The sequence below is a fragment of the Melospiza melodia genome, chromosome 6 (assembly GCF_035770615.1).
Source record: "Melospiza melodia melodia isolate bMelMel2 chromosome 6, bMelMel2.pri, whole genome shotgun sequence".
Taxonomy (NCBI): Eukaryota; Metazoa; Chordata; class Aves; order Passeriformes; family Passerellidae; genus Melospiza; species Melospiza melodia.
The window spans coordinates 23,388,968-23,411,710 of NC_086199.1; the positions used below are offsets into that span (position 1 = coordinate 23,388,968).

The window sequence follows — 22,743 nt, forward strand, 5'->3', positions numbered from 1 at the left end:
TTACCTCTCTTAATATTACTGTGTGGCCTGTTATGTCAGCCACAGCCAACCATCCACCTCAGGGCCATCCAACTGCTTTTTTCTGCAGAGGCTGTTCTCTGGCAAATAGTGGCAGTAGCAGTCCTTTGCAGAGCAGCTTCTTATTGTAAACGATGCTGGAACCAGTGTGGGAGGTGTTCTTTGGGAGCATTGCACTGACATCTCCTGAAAGCAATATGTAGTGCCCCGAAGGCCCTTTTAGAAAAGTTTACTGTGCCTTGCATCATCCCTGAGACATAGTCATGATCCAAAGATCTTGCTGCTTCAGCAGTTCACAAAACAGCTCACCATTTGTCAAAGCGGCTCCTATAAGCCTTTTGTGCCAGTTCAATTGTCTTTATTCAGTCTATTATTGAATGGAATTCAGTCTATTATTGAATATGTTTGCAACCATTCAGTGACTTTTTCCACGGGAAATAAACCATAGAATTGCAAGTCCACACCCAAAACATAACATCTCTAGCACACTGAAAGCTAAAGCCGAGAAAGGATTCTCAGACTTAGGAAATAATAATTAAGAAATCTGGGGGAGAAGAAGGTAGAGAGGATAGAGAAATGCAAGCACTGTTGATGTAACTCAGATATCATGCAGGTGTAAAACAGAAATCTGTAGAAGTAATGAAGTAATGACAAGGTAAGTATGGCGTTCCAAAAAATCCGGTCCTACCTGGGAAAGATCTACATGTGATAGCTCTAAATCCTGTTACAAATAAAGGAGCACTGAGAATTAACAGGGAGGAAGGTTTTGTGCAGATGCCTCTCCAATGTCTGTTTTTCCCCATAAGATATTTAAACACAGCTGTAGCACTGGGAAAGTGTCCTGCCATAATAACTGATTTCTGCACTGATAAGACTGAGCACACAGTTATGTTATCAATACACTTGACCATAGCATGCCTTCAGACATTGGGCATGCCTCAGCACATGAATCCACATCCCACACAATTCCAAATGACAAGACACTCATCCGTCATCCTGCATGAAGATGGAGCATTCCCCCAAATGCAAAATGGAAGAGGGAGATCCAAAACATCAGTAAAATAATTGCTTTAAAGGCATCTGAATATTCTTCTCAAGCTACATTTGAACCACATACACTGCAACAAGACTACAACAGGTAGGCTTTGGAGTAAAAATGAGGCTGTTTATGCCCAAGTTAACTTCAGGGTCATCTCTTCAGCCTTACAGCAGACTTTTCTCTGGCTATTGAGAGAAGGGAAAGGAGATACAAATAGTTATATTCTTAATAAAGCAACATGTAGATTGCCAACTTCTTGGAAAAGAATATTCATGTTCCTCCCTAACTGTAAAGCACCTCCTGCAAACTGTGCAGCACTCATACTGCACATTGTGCAAACCTATTTGAACAGTTGGCGTTACAGCTGCAAGTTTGTTCCATTGTGACAGATCTCCGTAGTGCCTCTGGATCCAGCTGAAGTTCTGAGTCTTCTTAGCAGAGAAAAGTTAGCAGGTTCTTCTACAAGAAGTATCCTTGGTGTTTTGGCTTGGATATTTATCCTTATTTTTCTTCACTCCAAGAAGAAAAAATCCAAAACCAAAACCCACAAAAGATGCAATAAGAAACTCTGGAAGGCTTCAGAAGCATTATTTCTTACTACAATATATTTAAAGACTTAACACTCCAAAAGCAGGTATTAGAAAGTTAAAATCCATTTTCCATTAGAAGTCAAGCATTGTAAAGGTTTCTAGGAGGATATATATGACCGTTCAATTTTGATGCCTCTCATTATAGCAGAAGAAAGATCTTGTTCCATGTTTATACTCGGCAGGTTCAATGAAGCACAAAATCTTGACTGTGACCTGCAAGTGGTACTCTACACAATAGTACAATGTTAATCACTGATTTTTTTTTTCATAGAAAAGCAGCCTTTCCTTCATGAAGTAGAAGTTACTGGTTTATAACTGTATCAGGCAATATGAAACCAGAAAAATCAAATTATTCTGTAATCATAGCATGTTTTTTTCCCCTGATTTAATCCTAATGTGAATTCAATGCTTTAGTGCCATCTGATTGATGCTTTAGTGCCATCTGATTGTCATTACCTGAAAAATCTTGATTTCTGGGTGACTAATTGAGGAGATCTGGTATCAGACTAGTTGATCTGTCCACGCCTTCAAAGAAAAGAATTTGGCAACTGTAGTTCAAGGGAAATTGGACCTCAAAGCATAGCAGTTAAGACTCATTACTTGCACAAGTTTTGAGCATCCACAGATGAATACATTGAAACAATGTGGGTGTTTGTCTGCAAGGTTTTCTGGCCTTCAAACAGTGATATGGTCTTCTCAAAAAACCAGAAGCCACATACATACAAAGGCTTGTACATGGGTCAGTAACAGCAGTCAAATAAAACTTTTATTACTATTTGCATCAAACTTCCCAAAACAGAAAAAAAAAAAAAACCAACCCTGAACTGCTGTTTAAGATATCTTGTCATCCACATACAGTGTATGTCACCACTGAAGTAATTTTCAATATAAATATTTAGAGTTTCTGCAATTAAAGGCTATTTACACTCTGACACGGAAGACTTGCTGCTCTGTTCCCTTCCTGTGCTAATCCCAGAGAATTAACATCCTACAAGATTTAAACACAAAACATTTTAGATTTCAAAGACTTTTTTCTTTCCTTTGGTAATGTTTCAGTTTACATGTAACCCTTCAAAAGCTTCTTCAAGACAAACTGCTTTCTAAATCTGCTTGCTCAACTATACTCTTGACCTGTAGGCAAAAAAATGGCAGGGATTAATTTAAGATTCTCCTCCATAAACATATATGCAGCCAGTAGCTAAATCAGACATCTCAGACAGTGGAGCTGCTAGCACATTCTACCCACACAAGACAGATTCCAGCTCTGATAATTAGAGTAAAAGTACATGAACTCCTTTTCCTTCTTTGGGTTTGGTTCCCCCCCCCCCCCCCCCCCAAGGACCACTGCAGTTATAATTTCTCTCCAAAGACAGCAACATCACAGGAATTGATGATGACAACCTTGCAGTCTTCAGGTATTTTTAAGAGTACTAACTGTTCAAACAGTAACTTCATATAGGAATATACTGGTCCCAGCAGACAGTTCAGATGCCCTCCTAAAGCATAGCATGAGGAATTTCTGGTGTAAAGCTGAACATCCATTCATACAGGCGTACATTGACCAGTTATGGAAACAAAAGTTGTCCCTGTACACACATACAAGGGAAACAGTATAGAGAAACACTTGACTGACAGACACTCCAGAGACAAGCTGTAGGGAGAGGTCTCCCCCCGCAAAAAGATTCAATCCGAGAGTTCCATGAGGTAGAAAAATCTTAGGAAAAACTGAAACTGTGACATTTCCACCAAGACAACTTTACATCTTTGGTTTTGCATATTGAAATACTAAATCCTACAATTCAAAGAGACTAGAGCCTTCTGTCAAGAAACCTGACACAGAATAGAAAATATAAGCAACTTTAAAACACTTTTGCCTCTCCATTTGCACTAACTTGCTGTGCCTTTGTTTGGTAACAGCTTACCTGATTTCAGCAAAATTGTGAATAAAAATACATTCTTCTTCCAAAGAGTATTAATCAGTTAGAAGGTGATAATTTACCTGAATGGAATATTGTTGTTACTAATTTTCCAATTTACATTCAAGAGGAAGACGTAAGGCTCCAGGCTACAGATTCAGTACCATGCAAATTTGGAAGAGAAATCGCAGTTGCTGGAACACTCCAGAGGTAAGAATAAAACAAAGCAGTTTCATAATGAAGAAGTAAGTTATTAATCCTGAGCAGAAATAGTAAGTGTTCCTTGGAGTAAAAAGTCCTTTAGTTTGTTGAAGGATTCTGACTCACGCATTAGAAATAGATGAACAGAAGAGAAAACAATTCTGATTTAAGTTTTACAAGAGAATAAAGATGATTGTCCTAGAGGCACAAAACCAGAAATGTGCCATTCATATTTTAAATTCTATGAAACTTTTGTTCTTTGTCTTCTCATTTCTCTTATGACAAGAAAACTAAGTATAACCACAGTTTAAGAATAGCTGATGCTGCAAGTGCACAGATCTCAAGTGAGATGGCCACCTCTGCTCCTCAGATTCTACCTCATAGTATGCAAGCTGTCCTGCTGCAGTTGATCACAAATTGTCAGTGGACCTAAGATCAGAATTTAGAACTCATTTTCCAGAAGTTATCTGGGAAACATTAAACAGTGAAGAGAGACATAACAGAAAGAAACCATGTATCTATTATTATTTAGCTTCCTGAGGATGCATGCCATGCGAACATTCCATAAGCAAAGAAAACGCAGTACTGTTTCTCCTTTCCAGTCCTTGAATGCTGAATTACAATACTCCCAGGAGAGTTCCAGGCCTTCAGTTCAGTCAGCTCAAAGCTACCTAGCTGCATGCTGCCTGAGACAGCATGAACTTCATAGCAAAAAAGCATCTTTTGCTTCCAAACCCAGCTCAACTACATTTCTTCAAATCCCAAGGTCTGTCCAGTATTGCATGGGTGGCAACAACATGAGATGGCACAGTCTGCTAAGGGAAATTGTCTCCTAAGGGCTCAAAAAATGATTCACCATGACAGCTGCATTTATATAAATGAACAAAATATTTTTTCTTCTGGTAATAATAAATTTGTTTAGATGACAGCAAGGTGTCCCACAAGCAGAATTACTTTATTCCTTTCAAAAGGATTCTCAAAGTGTCCTGATGATGTTGAAATCTCAAACTGGGAAAAACTGATTTTGGCTGGTGAGGTCATGCTCTTCTCTCTCATTTGAAAGCACACTACCAACAGACTATACTTCTGAAGGAATCACACTTTCTAATGTGACTTGCAACTTACAGTTCTATGATAATTTTTAACTATTCAACTGCATTAGACATGGGCTTTTCGGGGATAGGTTCATATTTGCTTCAGTGTTATGTCACAACTCTATTTTTCCGATTCAATCCTTTCAGAAAAGATTCTACGGAAATCTTCTCAGTATCCCCATGGTTACCTGAACAGTTGCTCAGAGATTAAAAGGCTTCTGAAAATATTTAAAACAACGCCTTACAAAGAGAAAAGTGCAGTGATGTATTCGATGTATCAACAGACAGGCAAGGAAAAACTAATGGGCAGGGTTAACAAAGATGACTGAAGCAAAGTCCAAAAAATGCCAAACTCAACTTGATGTGTGAAAAGTAAAACTAACTTGTACCAATACCAATTCTTCCCTTCAAAAGACTCAGAACTAATAATGCAAAGTAAGTTATTTATCTTTGTTGATGTAAAAATTCAAGGAAAACAGAAAAACAAATTTCTAGAACTGACCTAATACTCTCAGCTATTATTTCACTCTTTCTTACCATAATCAGACCATAACACTTAAAAAGCAATCCTACAGTAAAACACAAGGAGACTGAGGATGACAACTGTGCTCTATTCACATAGCACAGCATGTTGCACATTCCCTTGCAACAAACCACATGTACTTATCTCATGAGACAGGTAGCTTCAATATTAAAAAGGCAAACAGACTTGAAAAAAAACTGAAGTGTCATAAGAAACTATAATTCACAGAAAATACTGTTTTAACAGTCAACTTTGCTGAGAAGGTAGCAACTCCATTCTGCAGTAGCTGATATTTTTTTTCAGAGCTGAATTTTTCAATATGATGCACAGAAACAGCTCAACTTAGAGTTAGCACAATTGCATGCATGGTCAAAGATTGATCATTACATGAGAGTGCTAGATGCATATCTTCCTATTTAGATACCAATGAAAGCTGAAATTCATTCTGCTCAGTGCTGTGAAAGGTTCTACTGACAATTTCAGCAAGCATAAGAGTAAGAGCTAAATCAGGATCAGGACAATGTATTCTGTACTTAAGGACTTCCCAGACAAAAGCAAAATCACTAATTACCAAACTCTGGTTAGAAGTCAAGCAAGGGATTAGCTAGCTATTCTCAATTCTGCCAGCATCAATGATGAATTTTTCCTTTTTGCTTGTTTTCTTCAGTCACTGAATGTCTGGAGTATGTAGAATCTGCTATAGGTTGTAGTTCTGGCATAAGTTATTTTCTTTCAGAGCCACTTCCCATCAAGAAGTTGAAGAGTGGTCTGCTAAGCATTCAAACCAACTGAAACAAATGGCAAAGATTATGGATACATTGATATTTTTGTACTAAAGAAGGGGAAAACAACTGAACTTCAGGAAAACAACAAAACCCAAGCCTTTCAGCCTTTTCTGGTCAAACAGTCTGACAACAGTCTACAATGGTATGTTTTCATAAGTGAATTTTGCTTTAAACTTCAAGACTGATGTATTTTCTGCCAGTTCTTATCAGAGTAAAATATAATTTTATGAATATTCTCTGCTCATTTTTCTTCAGTTCTACATGCACCACAGAATAAACAGCATGACATAACCTCCCAGTATTATCTGCTAAAATAATATAAAAATTTGTAAAACCAGTAAACATTATAACTTCTGACAGACACTATCCATTTGAATGCTCCAGAAGTACTCTTTAGTCTGAAAAGAAAAATGTTAGAAAAGGATCTGGTACAGTTGTATTACCAAAAATACAGGCAAAATCACTATCAGTTCTTAAGAGTCAAGAAGCAGCATCAACTCCTGGTGTGCCACGAGAACTTCAGTTTTGTTATGAAAAACTGAGTATAGACTGAAATCCATTTTACACATACCTGAGAGTAACTTCTCCAAAGTGAAGCTCACCTGATTTCCACAGCAATACACAGTACTCATTTCTTGTTAGCTATTAGCTTTCTTTTGCCAACAATTGTCCGTCACAATTCAAAGAGTACTTACTGAGCAACATTTTAGAAGCATATATGCTATGTAAAGTAAGTGTATGCAGAAGATGTACATTTAATACCTTCTATTTTAAAAATACTGGATTCAGGGAGCTCAATTTTCTTGTATTAAACATATTCGGGGCATCATACAAGTTCAGCTATTCCCCTTGTTTACTGAAGAACTTTTAATCATGCACCACAGAGAAGGCTGAGAAGCAGCCAATAAACCAAAACATTAGAATGGCAAACAAACCCATCTATTACAACCATGCTCTCCTTTAACAACCTAAACTACACCATCACACCAGAACAAGCTGATTTACCAACCTAGATGCAAAGCACAATGTAATCACACAACAGAGAAGGAAAATTCAGGACTTCATTTTCTTTCCTCAGAAAGATCAGGAGGAAAATTCAATTCAATATTAAAACAGCAATTATTTTCAAATTTAAACATCCTTCCTGATATGACACTGTAAATGCAAAGCATTTGCTTTGAAACCTGTGAGGACATAAGAAAGTTTTCACCAGCAAACTCAATGCTCTGCAGAAGTGATATCCCAGCATCTATGAAGAATCTGTACCACTTTTAGTAGTGTGGACTGTTATTCACTCATCTTTTTTTTTTCATCAAGCTTAACACATTTATCAAAGGTAAAGAAGGGTATAACTTCTGGTCTTTGTCACTTCTTTTAATGATGTATCTCTATGATTCAGTAGACTTATGAATGGAATTAAATACACTGATAGGGATTAGTGTTGAATAAAAGACATAAGAAGACCAAAACAAATTTTCTAGGCTGCCCCTCAGAAAACTCTATAGTACCTGTTTTCATATTGAGCATTAAAGACAAGTTTTTCATACACTGCTACCTTGAACATTACAAAACCACCCAACAGAATTCATACTCACGTAGTAACGAAAATTTGATATAACTGAGAAACTAGGATCCAAACATAATGATATTCCTGCTTTCCAGGAACATGAACTCCTAAAGGCCAGCAAGACCTGGGGTCTTAATGGATCTGTCTATGAGAAAAGAGCAGGTGAAAAACCTAGAAGACAGGACACATTCCAGAGTATCAGCACAGTATGTCTTCCAGGTAAGGATGGTTCTGAGCACTAACATGTGAACACAGAGCACATTCAAAATGTCAAACAAAAACCATACTACATGGTCCACCAAGAACACTGAGTTTATAGTGAAATTTATTGTTCTGCTTCCTAATACAATAAGCTACAAGGTACATACAGTATAAAACGAGAACATCCACAGAGCAAAGGTGATAAACATTCTGTGATGGTACAGTGGAGGTAACATCTGTCTAATCCTTCCACTTCATCCCACAAAGAGCAGCTAAAACTACTGACCCTCCCCCTCCCTCCCCTCCAAAAATATTAAGAAGTAAACTTTCTCTCTCACTTAGGAGTAGTGGGATTCATTGAGTTTTTTGAGGGCACTGCCAGTTATCTGCCAGTATCTCAAGAAAATTGCTGAAATTAAAGTAACAAAGAAAAACTGTGAAGGTGGGAGTGACATGACCCATGCAAGATGCTCATGACACCTTGGTTCACTTCTCCGCAGAGCAAATGGCCTGTAAAGAAAGGAAAAGTTTGTTATGTCATGTAAACCAGCAATTAACATGGTTAGAATTAAGATATAATAAGCAACATCAGAACTCAACAGGACTAATAGGCACACAGCTAAACTACTCTAAATGGAACCACAAGCTTCCTGTAATAAGGCTGGGAGATCTGAGAGCTGATAATCCTTCCCCCTTTATTGTCAGGTGATGTACAGAAGGGTGCATGTCAACACAGGCACAGCTGACACCTACTATACAAAGTTCCAAATCAAATAACCTTGTCTGGGAGAACTCAGCCTCAACTCTTGAAAAACAGCAAGGCTACAAACATTGATGGAACAATGGAAGATGAATATTTACCTCAAAGGCACGAAAATCCATTTAACCACTTTTTCAGATATACTTGGTGCGGTTGAGGGCTCTCTCGGCAAGGTGACCACTTTCATCTGTTATCTTCTCCCAGTCAGTCTGTCCAACAACAAAACCGATGGCCCTTTTCCTGTCAGCATCTTTTTTTTCTTCTAGATCTGCCCATCGCACCTATGGAGAACATCCTATCAGTACAATAATCTTCTAAGAAATCCTGATATGAATCTAGGCTTTCCACTGCAAGTAAGAATAAAAGAATGCTAATTTCTACTCTTTTTCCTTAGAACAGGCAAGTATTATTTTTTTGTGATAGGTAAAGAGGGAAATTATTTTTAACTGAATGGACCAGGTGTTCTACGGAGCAGACAAAAGGTATAGATGATAAGCTTTTTCCATTTCAGTGCTATAGCTCTGAGAGTTGAAATGTAACTACTACAAATATTTCTCTGTTCAAAGCAACACTTTCTGCAGGAAGAATTATCCAAGACTCATTTACTGTTTTATTTTTATGGAAAATGTGTCTTTCAATTGCACAATGGAAACATCTAGAAGATGACTATGAAACTACAGAAAGACAGTGTTAAAGAGCTAGTCAGCAACGAATAAATGAATGAAGGAGTTTTCTTCTCTAGTTTTCATGATATATTTCTGTTTAAAATTCTCCACTATTTCTTTACACTAAGTAACTTTTTCATACGTATGTTATTTCCCCATCTTTACATCTCCTTATCTGCACTGCACCTCTTCGTGGCAATGCAGATCCCTTTAATTTATCCTGTTTAACATACACAGTGACACTCCCAAAACAAGACACCAATGGGAGGGAGCAACAGGAAGGAGGGAGGAAGAGGTGCAATGGAGAAACGCTCCAGGCCAGAAACTCAGCTGAAACACACCATTGCAGGACAATGAAAAACAGTAAGTGAAAAGCTCTTCTCTGCACACTGATTAGTCTCACTCAGGCCTCTGTATTACTGGGAAACGTAGCCTTATCAATTATCTGCCAGCACCTCCCTATCCTCAATCTACCTGGATTTCCCCTGACATTCCTGCTGATAAGCAATATCAGTTTTCTTCCACCATCATCTCCTCTGCTAGTGCCTTAAGTACCTCCATTTCTCTCAGACACGCTATCCAGTACTACCAGTTTTCTATTTGACATTGCAGAGCAAATTAATACCCAAACACTGATAGCTAATTCAAATTACTGCTAGTGGCAAAAGCTGGCCTTTCTATTTTACAGAGAAGAAAAAAAAACACATTACCTCCTTCTATTACATCTGTCATCTCCCTCTATGATTTTTCCCCTTTTTTCACACCAGAATTTAAACATGCAGCACTTGGTATTCAGATCATGTCACCCATAGTTAATCTGTATTATCTACAATTCCTAGCTGTTATAACTAATATGTTTACCTCTGGAAGACCCTACTTGCAGGCATAATTTCTTACAGAATCTAATGGAACAGCAAAATGAAAAGGGAGTCAATGAAATTCCCATATTCACAGACAATGAATGACTTGATATAAGCTCTCTTTCACAGAGACCATTAAAGGGTTATATACAGACAGTAAGTCATTTGAAAATTTATTACCCTTTTCTTTCCAGGTTCAGAAGCACGTGTATCATAGTCATCTGGAAGCTGCAGATAATCTTCTATTCTGCTGGCAATTGCTTCCCAGTCACGTTTTCTTTTAGCGCCAGTCCGCAGTCCGTCCAGCTTGTCTGAGAACAAACACAGAGCCTCAGCGTTAAGGGAGATTATTTTTTCTATTATTCACACAAACAAGACAAGAGTGGAAAAGTTTTCAAAAGAATGAGCAGCAGAATTTGTACATCCAGCTTGTCTTGACAGGTGTAATGATGAGAGTTGAAATAAACTAAAGAAGACTCAACACAGTTTTCAAGTTTTATTGATCTTTCATGTTAACTGTGTGGCAATAACACCCAGTGTTGTTTTCCATATGAGGGAGAAAAGGTTTGCTCTTCCGGATCTACATGGAGTCTGCCCTTACAGGTACAATATAGCCAACAATAGCTGGGAACCACAGATCCATCTTTCTGTATTTGAACACAATACTAAAGCTGTAGCATTTTTTCCCAAATTTGGGGATCAATACTGTGTCATACATGGCATACATGCAGTTTCAGGGAACAAGTGGCAATTATATAACTTAATGCATCAAAGTCAAGTTTTTGAGATACTGTTTCTGCTAAACAAAACACTCCTTGGAAAGCCTGATTCTCCCCTTTCTTTTTCTCTCCCCATAAGGCAAACCACTTAAAAAGTCTTCCAGGACTGGGAGAAAAATATCTCAGAATCTTTTCTTTCATGGTGTAAGAGGTCAGTCATGAATATTTGAACAGTACATTTGTCCAACAGTCCTCTTTTTCTTCTTTTTCTTATTGAACCGATACATGAGGAGAAACAATTCCATTCCTAGGTTCTAAAATTTTGTTCCACTTTAGACACTTATTCTCAGTAAAGAAAACAACACCTTCTTGAAATTATGTGGCAAACTGTGTTTGGAAAGGAGATGAAACATTCATTATAAGATTATGAACAACAAAGCATGAAAAGGAAAACCGGCTCTACAAGTCAAAGGAAATTCTGTTACTTCTGTCCATGTAAACTACCAATTTATAAGCCAACAATTCAAGTATGTGTAGAAGGAACACTAAGCTTGGCAATTACATTCATTAAACCATTACCAGTGATGTTAGAAATACTGTTTCAAAAGTCACTGTTGTAATTAAATTCACCCACAAAAGGCCTCAGAAATAGACCAGATACAAGGCAGCATTATTTTCTGGATAGCAGAAGATGATATTCAAAGGTATGTACTTAAAGAAACTCAGTTCAGAGATGAGTTTTTTACTTAATATGGGAGAGAGAAGAGTAACAATGGAGATAATATGAGGCAATGGTACTGTAGACATGCTAGTATAATTTAAAGTCCATAAAGTTGTTTCTCCCTCACATACCTCAAAACCTTTTAAAGACTCCACCTCTGCCCCATTTCCCTGGAACAGATACAGAACTTCTTCTAAAAAAACATTATAATCCGCCTGCTTCTTAAAATAGCCAACATTTAAGAAAAATGTTTGGAATATTTGTATCTATTACATTATTTAGTTAAGGTTCTTCTTTTGCTCTAAGTTAAATCTGCCAAATTTGATGCTCAATCTCCATAGAAAGGCGACACTCCCTCTAGAAGACAAAATTTATTTATACAATATTCCTCTATTACTCCAGCTGCATTCAATCAGTGTAGATCATTTGTGGCATTAAGCATTTTCCAGAAAAAAATAACATTGAAGAGGAGATCAACAAACTCATTGAGGAGCATTTAGGAACATGAAAAAGTGAAAATGTAGGAGTTCTCTGTTGGCAAGTACCTGTAGACAGACATATTCCTGTTGGAAGGAAGCTATGATGCAAGCTCAGCTCATTACCAATGTGAAAGTAAGTTAAGTCTCCCACTCCCTGCTGCACACCAAACAACTGAAAACATTGCCAAGAAATGTGTAATGCCCAAATGTCAGTAGAGAGCTCAGAAGCTGTTCTGAATATGCAGTTCCTCTCTGTCCCTTTTTGTTACTGCTACACAGGATTTATTTTAAAAAGATATGTCCTTCCACGTTTGAAGCTGGATTGCTTTTCCAGAGAGGTCTGCTTCCATCCATACTATTGCAGTTCAAGGTACATGTGTCATGCAGCAGATACTACACAAATGTCAAAAACCTGCCACAAAGGATTATTTCAGAATGTTCTTTTCTGAAAATGAGACAAGGTGTCATTTTGTAACACTGGTGCTTGTGATTATTTATGGCTGATGATTACTTAGTGTTAAACTACTGAACATCATTTTATCATTTCATGTTTAAAAACAACAAAGCAGAAGCATTTCTGAAAACCCGCAAAACTTAAAAACTCACCTGTAAAATTTTTAAAGTAACATCTGAAAGCAACTAATTTAATTAGCTCCTTCAAAACCTAAATAAATCAATCAGTTAAACTTTGCCCTTCTTACACAAAAGTCACAAAGTTTTATGTAGAATCCCATTTGTATTCTAAAGCAAATTTTACAACGGTATCAAAGTTTCAGGTACACCGGAGCCCATTTCTCCATTCCTGAAAGTTTGTAGAACTTGCCACTAAGCCACACCTTGAAACAGAGTATTGCACTAAACACTACAGTCAAATTTTTAAAATTAGAGCCCATTACTTTAAATTTCAATAAAAGAACCTTTGTGCACTATGCACTGAGAAGACCCATGAATAGACTTTCAGAATGAAATTGTGGCTGTGCACAGCATATAGGAAAGGATAAATCACACACATACCCAAGAGGAATATAAGAATAAAGTAAGTCTGTGCTAAAGCAAGAGCTCTGGGTCATATGTTTGGCAATTGTCCCAAGTCAGTGTTTGCAGTTAGAACTCCAAACTTTTCAGACATTTTCTGAGGTTTATTACAATCAGTAAGATCTTACTGTGCTCTTACTAGATGTAAACAACATCTACTCAAAAAGAAAACAAAAAGGAAAACAAGACTAGGAGCATCATTTTTGGAGTCTGCACTTACGTCATTCTGCAAATGTTCACCCTCTGGGACTAAAGAAATAAACCTAATGGCCAGCTCCCAGGAAATAATTCAGTCTTGCAGTAACTAATGCACACCACAGCTCACATGCCTTTCCAGAAATAATTATAATTGATCATCTACAATGAAGCCTTATTGTGAACTAAATATAATAACTCTTACTCACAGACTGCAAGTGCTTCTAATGTACACCTTAAGCTAAATGTTCACTGTCCTGGCAGAGTAATTTTCCAAAGAAACTGTATTTTTTACATAGGAATGCCTGGCTTTTTTAAAACTTAAGTTCTGTCAGAATTTATTTTTAATCTATAGACTTACATATATATGAAACCGAATCTAAAGGGTAGTTATAAAAGTAAAATTGTAAATGTGGATTTAATAGAAAGCCCTTCTCAGCACCTGGATCTGTCTTGCAGTATGCTAACATCCAGTTTGTTAATGAAGTTCGTCTGTTAAAGGATTATTTCAACAGCCTTGCAAGTAACTTACTTCAGTATAAAAGTGACCCTGCTGCTTGCTCCCCATTTTACATTTAAGTGGAAACTATATAAAAATCATGTTTTTTACATGATGAAGTTTTCATTACGGAAGGAAAGAACACAGTTCTTAGCATGAATTTCAGAAATAATTGTACATTATTAAACAAATCACTGCTTATAACAAAATGCAGACCAATCCTAGCTTAATTGTCTAGCTGCCTAGCTGCTTGGTATGCCAAAACCATAGAGTACAAGGTCCTCTGCTTGTACTGCAGGTGCCACATCATCGATATAATCCACAACTATTTCTATGACTTAAAAGAGAGCACAGCAGGAGAAGAGATGGTGTAGCTAAGTCCTTAACAGCAAAAGGTGAAAGGCTGCTTTATGCAAACCAGACCTCCTAACTCTATTTCTATAGTGCAGTTGTGATTTTGGTTATTGGAAAGTTATGTACAGGGCTGTACCACACATGAAGAAGCAAACCACAAATGTTAAGAAATATGTGTCCCATTAGCTATTTGTGACTTCTCAGGGACATGACACAAAAACAGCAGTTCTGAGCAGACTGCCTAGATAAAACCTTCATTTAGAACTTATACTGTTCAGTAAAAAAAACCCCATAACAAAACTGATCATAATGACCAGAAATCCCTTTCCATGAATAATCCTTTCACCATAGCTGTGGTGCATGCATTTCTGCCTGAAAGTTGCTTTTGACTTTGCTAGAATCCTAATATCAGCACTATGAGAACAAAAAAGTACAGCAAAAATTGTGCCCTTATGCTCCTGGAAAGTCAATTTTACATACTACTAAGAAGAATTCTATTACTCTCCTGGAACTGCAAAGCATAATGAACTTTAAACTTTTCAATGCCTAAGATGCTGAAAAGATGTACTGACACCTAATAATTCAGAACCAACTACAAAGCATGCCACTACTTTGTCCTCACAGACATCAATTTTGAAAAGTGAGAAGCATCTTCAATACAGTTCAGCTATGAGGCATGTCTCCAAGAATGCAAGAAGTTACTGATGACACTTAGGAAAAAAGGTATGCAATATGAAAAAGTACAGTGCGACGTGAGTTGATCGTTGCTTATATAAAAACAATAAACACAGAAAGATGAAGAATATAAATACTGTTTTTTTCAAATTTGAAGACAAAATACTTTCCTTGACCAGATGGAACAACAATTAATGAATATATAAAACAGTGATGATTAGAAAGTAGTAAAGTCTCCTGCCTCTGGCAGAAGATGAATTCCTGTTCTGTACAGACGCTTTTGCAGTTTCAGACACATGTATGAAATCAACGCATTTATTTGTCTTTGCGAGGAGGCACAGTAAAAACAAAAATTAAAGTCTTGCAAACATCATTAGATACCAACTATAAGAAACAGGAAAAAATAAATACCCACCTAGCTTTGCCTCAGAAGTGTCCATCTCCCATTTGCTTTTCGGAATGTAACCCTAAATCATACACAGAAAGAAGCTCGGAGGATTAGAGAGAGACACACATGCATATCACTTTTGAACTGGAAACAGAATTACAACGGGAGTTCAAGGAATTTCTTTTTGTAAGGCACAATTCCCATTATCAGATGGAGACCAATTACTTGGTATTTCAGAACTTCTGCATCCACTTGCCATTCAGTGATTTCAGTAGCCCTTGCAAATCATTACATGAGTGCTGCCCTCTGCAAACACAGAACTCCAGAATGAGTCTGACAGACAGCAAAGGCACACAAAAGTGTGCAGTTACTGTATTGTATTATTCCAGGTGGCAAAGTCACACAACTTTCAGGCATAAAGAATATTCAAAGCTTTACAAACACAAATGAAAAAGTTACCGTAAGTTTTTATGAACACATTCCCAGATTTAGTACACACAAGCTTCACTTACTCCTTTTGAAGGGACATACTAAATTAATGTATGAGTGGTTAATCCACAATTTAACATTTTTTTTTGTTTAAATGAGAGAATCTGCTGAGTCACTAGGATTTAAGTATTACTTTTAATTTTAAAATGGTACTCTTAGTGCAATGATTCTTATAAAACAATTTTGCCCTACAAATAATGTCACCATGTGTAATGATCTTTAGCCAGTTTATTCTTTGTAAATGAGCATAATGAAAATGAATTTGGCAAAAAGGTATTTATTTAAGTTAGCCTCTTGTTGTATTTTCTTTTTATATTCTTTGACAAATAAATTGTTACTAAGCAACCCTCATTTCAGCTGTTCAGTTTAGGTATAAAAGTACTTATGTTCCTCTGCAACCACTTAAAAAAGCTCAAGGTAGTGAATGGAAGCCCTCTGAGAGAATTTAATTATTTTTTAGAATGTTTTTTAATAGAGAGGGAAAAGAACTACTCTAGAAGATTTCAAGAAGAAAACAAACAATCCACAAACCAATTTCATTACACTAACTTCTTTCCTGCTTTATTTATCGGTTGCTTCCACTGTGGTAAAAATATATGTGTATTTGTTAATACTATGTGTTACTAAATTTGTGTATTGCAGTAAATTCCAGAGAGCCACACTGCATTTGATTATATTCAGCACTGCCTTTAAAAAATCCTTGAATGACCTTTTTCTATCAAACATATATCAGTGACTTGAGGTTATCAGATCTCTGGATTTTCTTGGTTTTAATCAAATCTGTAATTAATGCAAACCAAAACAGTTTGTGCTGCAATGTTTCCTTGTAACAAATAAATAAACTTCATGTATATACATATGTTTATACATTTAAATCAAGTTGCACTTTAAAGCTTGCTCAGAGAGTTTACACCACAGCTAAAAGCCTGCATTAAATAAAGTGATGTGGGAAACACTGGTGAGAACACTAAGTTAAATGTATCAATAATTCATATCATCAAGCACAGAAAAGCAGGAATTGTCTGACTGCTACAAACAATCCTATGGGAGTTGATAATAGCAAGAAGAGTGACTTTGATGGTGTGAAATGGCCTATTGTGTGCTGAATCTATACAATATCCTGGTCCTCAAATAGGATAAGCAAAGATTCAGACTTTATCCTTTGGTACAAGACAGTTGGATATTTCAAAGATATCTGCCAGATGGCAGGAGCTTCAGACCTCCCTTTTCTTACAGGATTAAATGCAGCAAAATGAATTGCATAACCCTTATCAAATGCTCTCAAAAGGGCAAGAGATACCAAATACAGTGTCCTGTTCCACTTTCTGTCTGACATAATTCTCTGAGATTAGCCATCTGACTGAATTCAAGAGATTACCCAGAGCAGATAATGCTCTTTTTCACATCTTGTGCATCTGAATAGAACACATTCTTATATGCAGATTACTTTTTGCTTTCTCTTTGTCTCAAAGAAAAGGCCTATTGTCATAAGTGCTGTACATTAGGACACTCCCCAGAACCCATAAACACACACATACACACACAGATTTATGCACAGATGTCTCAAAAGCTAAAGAAAACTTTCTCTTTTAACTACAGCTCATAGAAATGGGACTAGCAGCCATATTCTTGTAAACATGGATGCATCTTTGAAATGTTCTAACCACACTTTATGCAGTCTCATATTCTGCACCAAAGAATAATTTAGTAAAGAGAATAAATCAGTCATGTTGAAAAAAACAGATGTTTATTAGAATCCACATTTCCTAAGCTTTTTAAAATTCTGATTTCAACTGCTTTCTGACCTGCCACTCCTGACGAATAGTAAATTTCCATCCAGGAAAAACACTCTGTTCAACTCAGACATTTTTGGTTACTTCCTGTTTATTGAACTTTAACTGCTTGGTTGTGGGCACCAAGATTTGAGACATTCAGCTTGTCAAGCACAGACCAGTTGCAGCTCCAACACATACCAAGAAGTTACAGCAGGAAGCCTTTCGTAGCCTTTTAAATACATACCTAAAAAAGCCAGCCCTCAGGGCAATTCTGTAACCTTTATTTATCCAAGAGACCTAATGCCTCACCTTGGAAATACCACCTGACAAACAAAGTCAGTCAACCGTGGCAGAAAAAGCAGTCTTCATAACTGTTATCATGTACTGTGACAGTAGAGGAGAGTTCTTTAGACACGTGAAAGGAAATAAGCTAAATTAATCTTTGCCCATTGTTCCCATCCCTCCACTTTGTGTCATTCTTAGATTATCTGGAAGACAGCACTATTATGTATTGCAATTTAAAGTATCTCTATGAGGCATGTTAACATGCTCTGCAGACAATACTGTTTGTAGCACATACTCACATATTCTTAGAAATAAATTAGGAAGAAATAATAGGATTTATCATTAAAGTTCTCCTAGAAACATTTAAGTAAAAAACTGATAAAAACATGTGTGTTAAGACTGCACTGCTAAGAACGGCAATGGGTTGGCATTTGTAAGTCTGAGATTCTCTCTCAAACACATTAATGAACAATTTGTTAGGGATGGCTGATGTGTCTCCTACCAGTTCACTTTCTTCTTCCTCTGCTGTGTCCTTCTTTGCTTCTTCTTTCTGGTCTTCAATATTTGCATCAAAATCCTCCATCTCCACCTGTTCCAAAGCACATGCACAGACTTACAAGGCTCTGTCTGGATTTGAATTATCATCTTTATAACACAGAAAGTAGAGATGTCCAAATTCAAATAGAAAAGAAAGGATTCATCTTTGAAAGTATGATGATGCAATATATAAGAATCCTGTGTCCATTCTGGCTTTCCTAAGAAGCATGTTCTCTTCTAGCAACAGTGACAAAGAATATTCTTTACAAAGATTTTCTGGGGAAAAGCAAAAATTGTTCATTCCTTCCTTCACACGCATTCCTTGCATTACCACTATCTGTGACACCAAGATACTTTCCTTGCTTCTCACACAATCACATTTAAAAACTTGCAATCTCAGAAAAAGTTCTTAAACTTGCCATCTATATATACCTGGAATGGCTGCCTCTTGCATAGAACATCTCTACTGAGCCTTTATCTTTTATGTTTTTTTTTAATCACAGAAAAGAATAATAGTAACCACAGAGTTCAGCATAACAAAATAGAAGAATGATGACATAACATCTAACTCTGCTCATCTAATGCAATACTTTCTGGGCTCCACAGCTGTACTGGGGACCCATGCATATACTCTGGAATATGTAGAACTCCTCACGTGTGTACAGTCCTTTACATAATTTGCAAAACCTTGTAAATCCCAGTCTGTCGTTCTCTGAACCTACTTTATTGTGGAACCTTTTGCTGTCCTCTTAAAGATTACTATTTTCCAGTACAAAGAATTTGGAGATGCAATAATAACTTGCTAACATTGTGGCAACCTGCAAAGACTGTCTGTCTACTTCAGCAGTTCATCAGTTTCTATGGCTGTGTTAAGAGATGTTCTGACAGCAACAAGCGGTTCATTCAAAAAGACCACACAACTGAAACACTAATTTATCCCCACAGCTCCTGACAAAACTACTAAAAAAGAATGCAACAATACAGTAGGCTGACACACCAAAGATGCATGTCATGGCAAACTGCAAATGAAGTGAAAAGGCAATTTTAGCCTTCTGCCACATGTGATTTATTTCTCCATTCTCTGCTAAACATCTGTATTTCTCAAAACAAGGACCGAGTTCAAATTTGTTTATTTCCTTATCTTACTTTCTCAAAATATGATCTAAATGATTCAGTAACCTGTAAAAAGTGCTGAGCTTCATCTAAGAGTGCAAAGTTTCTCTTTAATCTTCTTAATTGGTATTCAACAGTTGCTAAGAGCAAAGTGACTTCAACTCTTGCTCAAAGATGCCCAAGTCTGAGCTTCAAAAAGGTGATAAAAGGTAAAAATATACATTTATGTTTGGGGTAATTCATAATAACAAAATACACTTTCCTGACAGTAATTTTGGCTTTCTAAAGTGCCTTGCTGTGATCACATCTTTGTCAGCTTCATATTTTCAGTACAGTGACATTGACCTAATCTGCAGTTTTAACAAGCACAGAGATTCCTCACCTCTTCGATAGCAGCATCCTGCAGCAGAGAACGAATGTCCAGGCGCATCATGTGGCGTGGTGCTGCCTCCCAGTGATCAGACATCTAACAAAACACACAAAAATGAAGCACCTCTAAAAATCTAATAGATTCATTGGAAAATTTCGTTCCTGATTGCTAACAGGATGTATCTGTACTTCAGTAATTTTAATCAATCCCATGAAATAACTACCAGTACTTCTTAGAGGAAAAGTGCAAGCATTATGTAGTCTATAGTTTTCAAACAGCAGCCCCCCCAAAAGCAGAATATGACTCCAGATGTATATAGTTACCCTGCTGATATCCTTTAGCTTGCGCCCATGAATATTCCTCTTGGAACACGTCTGGTTATCTGCACTCATTTCAGCTAAGTACACCTAGAAATAAAAAGACTGTTAAGTACTGTAAACCAATTTTTAGAGTTCTTTTCTACCTTGCAATACACTCTGCAGTTATACACTTTAAGAAAGGTCAATTTGTAACTGTAAACCACAGCATTTTTCCTGAATGTGGGAGACTTTTCCATTCAAAAGTTTAGAAACATCAGCATATGGCTGTCAGCAAGTTCAAATGCTATTCAGGCTCCATTACCTCAAACCCCTTTGTTTTTGCAGCACTCCAAAACTGTTCAAAGTGTCGCACTCTGTCATTGATAGCATCAAGGATAATGAAGGGAAAGAAGCCGTCGTCCAAGGTCTTTTTGAAAGTTTTAAACATGCTGGTACGATAGGTCTCCTCCATATCAGCCTCATATTCGTACTCCATCACCTTTACCAAGGACAAAAGCATTAAGAAAGAGGACATCCATAAAATGGCTAATATTCAACACCTGAATGGCATGACCACAAAGCACACTGGTGTGGGAAAAACACCTTTCAGATCAGTTTTTAAGAATTTGCTCATACCACCCTAATATACCACCCAATATAAGTTATATTGGCTTGTTTTGAAAAACAGCCCAGAGACTTCTGCACTCTTCCCAACCCACAGACTGGAATTCTGATTGCCACTGTTTTTTCAGAATGTCTTGTTTCTTTGTCAAGAAAAATAACAGAATTAAGATTACCTTCTTTTTAACTTTTTTCCCTGTATCTGGGTCTCTCTCCTCTTTCTCCACTTCAGTGATAAAGTAGTCATCCAGGCTGAGCACTCTTGGTGCAGGTCCTCCACATTCTACTTCCTTATCCTGGGAAGAAAGCAAAAAGAAAGTATATACCTTTGCTGTAAAAACTCCATTCTGCTACACTTCAAAATACTTTTGGTCAACAGCAGTTCCCTGCTCAATAGTAAAAACAAAAAGAGAGTAGTATCCCTCCTGCTTGCTAACACTGGTGGAGATTCACATAGCACATGAAGACATGGAACACAAAATAACACCAGACTTGAATTCTAGGCAAACACAAAGTAAACAGTAGAGGAAGCACATGTAAAAGACAAGCAACACTACACAGTGAGTGCCTGTTTACATACCCTGATGAGTTTTGCTACATGTGTCTTTCCACTGCCAGGTAACCCTCTCATGATGATCACAATCTGAAACAAAGATCATGTAAGCAGGTATGATACTGTACTAAATTTAACAGACTCTTTTGCAAATATTTTCTTCTGGATAATTATGTGCTGTGGGGTCACACTTTTGCATATCATCAAGCACTCACTGTCTGTTTTAGAAACCAGGCTGTGAGAAATGGTAGTAGTTCCACATAATTCAGAGTTTTTGATGTTAATCATGACAGCAGTTTAGGCTGCTTGCTATAGATCTGGTTCAGTTTCACTAACTTCTTTCATTCGACTGAATGAAACTTACCTAAATGTTTTTTAGCCTAAATTGTGTTCTTTCTTATATAATACGTGCATTGCCAAATCTCTGGGTAAAGACAAGTCTTTCCCCTGATACATCAAAAACCAAAGTGAAGACCTCAGAAGAGCCCAAAACACCTTAACATTACACACAAATTTGCTTTGAGAGCTCCAATGAAGTTTACCTCTCCTGTGGACTCCTAATAGCTGTGCTACAACACTTTGCAAAGGAACCAAGCTAACTTCCAGAGCCTCCTCAAATGTATACACTTGTTCCCAACATATTACACCCACCAGCACTTTATCTGAATACAGACCTTGTTCAAACTGATTGCTGCTTTCAGAATGTACACTCACCCTCTCTGGCCTGCTATCCCGTCCTGGTGGCTTTAAGATATCATCTACATTTTTAGATTCTGGCTTCCTTTCTACTCGTGGAGCAGGTGGTGGCTGACGAGGCATTGATGGAGCAGAAATAGGAATCCTTTCCTCAGGGTAATTTCTACGATCACCTTCAAATTCCAGTATTTGGACAGAAGAATTTTCTTAGTTCAGTAAAATAAAAAAATTAAGATGTTCTGAGCTGATTTAAACAGACCTTCATTATTTTAAGTTAAATTCACAGATATGTCCTCATAAATAATTAAAATTTCTATTCTTAAACCTATTGCAATCAAAGACAGTTTTTAGCAGAGTATCTAACGGTTTCATTCATGATCTCAACACCACTGAGAACCAAACCTAAATATCACCACCTAAAGAGATTTTCCTGCATTATATATTTTGAAAAAACAAATACTGCAAATCAATCTTCTACCAATTAATCTTCGCCTCTGCAATAATATTCTAGCAAGACTTTTAAGATAGAGAAACTGTACCTCCAAACATGGAAGGCCCATGATCATATGCTGGACGATCTGTCTTTCGTTCATATGGTGGTCTGTCAAAACCACCTCGCCTGGAGGATGGATGGTCTTTCTTGTCACGGTAAGACTGAGTCCTTGAAGGTGTGGTAGGAAGAACCCTGCCAAAAAAGTATTTTGTGTATTTTGTGCATTTT

At 37.1% G+C, this 22,743-nt stretch overlaps 1 protein-coding gene across 4 annotated transcripts in view; it reads right to left on the reverse strand.

The window, feature by feature from the left end:
- Positions 1-8,041: 8,041 nt before the first annotated feature.
- The window catches only part of YLPM1 (YLP motif containing 1), a 35,630-nt gene continuing 20,928 nt past the window's right edge, over positions 8,042-22,743 (reverse strand). For 2 of the 4 annotated variants that reach the window (XM_063160289.1, XM_063160287.1), the window contains 12 exons: positions 22,562-22,707; positions 22,041-22,228; positions 21,354-21,416; positions 20,950-21,069; positions 20,475-20,651; positions 20,177-20,260; positions 19,866-19,949; positions 18,336-18,422; positions 15,312-15,363; positions 10,400-10,530; positions 8,796-8,975; positions 8,042-8,444 (listed from right to left, as the gene is read on the reverse strand). In XM_063160289.1, the coding sequence (XP_063016359.1) occupies positions 8,829-8,975; positions 10,400-10,530; positions 15,312-15,363; positions 18,336-18,422; positions 19,866-19,949; positions 20,177-20,260; positions 20,475-20,651; positions 20,950-21,069; positions 21,354-21,416; positions 22,041-22,228; positions 22,562-22,707 (1,279 nt within the window). In that variant the 3' untranslated portion in view covers positions 8,042-8,444; positions 8,796-8,828. Of the gene's footprint in view, positions 8,445-8,795; positions 8,976-10,399; positions 10,531-15,311; positions 15,364-18,335; positions 18,423-19,865; positions 19,950-20,176; positions 20,261-20,474; positions 20,652-20,949; positions 21,070-21,353; positions 21,417-22,040; positions 22,229-22,561; positions 22,708-22,743 lie in introns of those variants that run through there. The other 2 variants (XM_063160288.1, XR_010028300.1) reach the window with 2 other exon arrangements.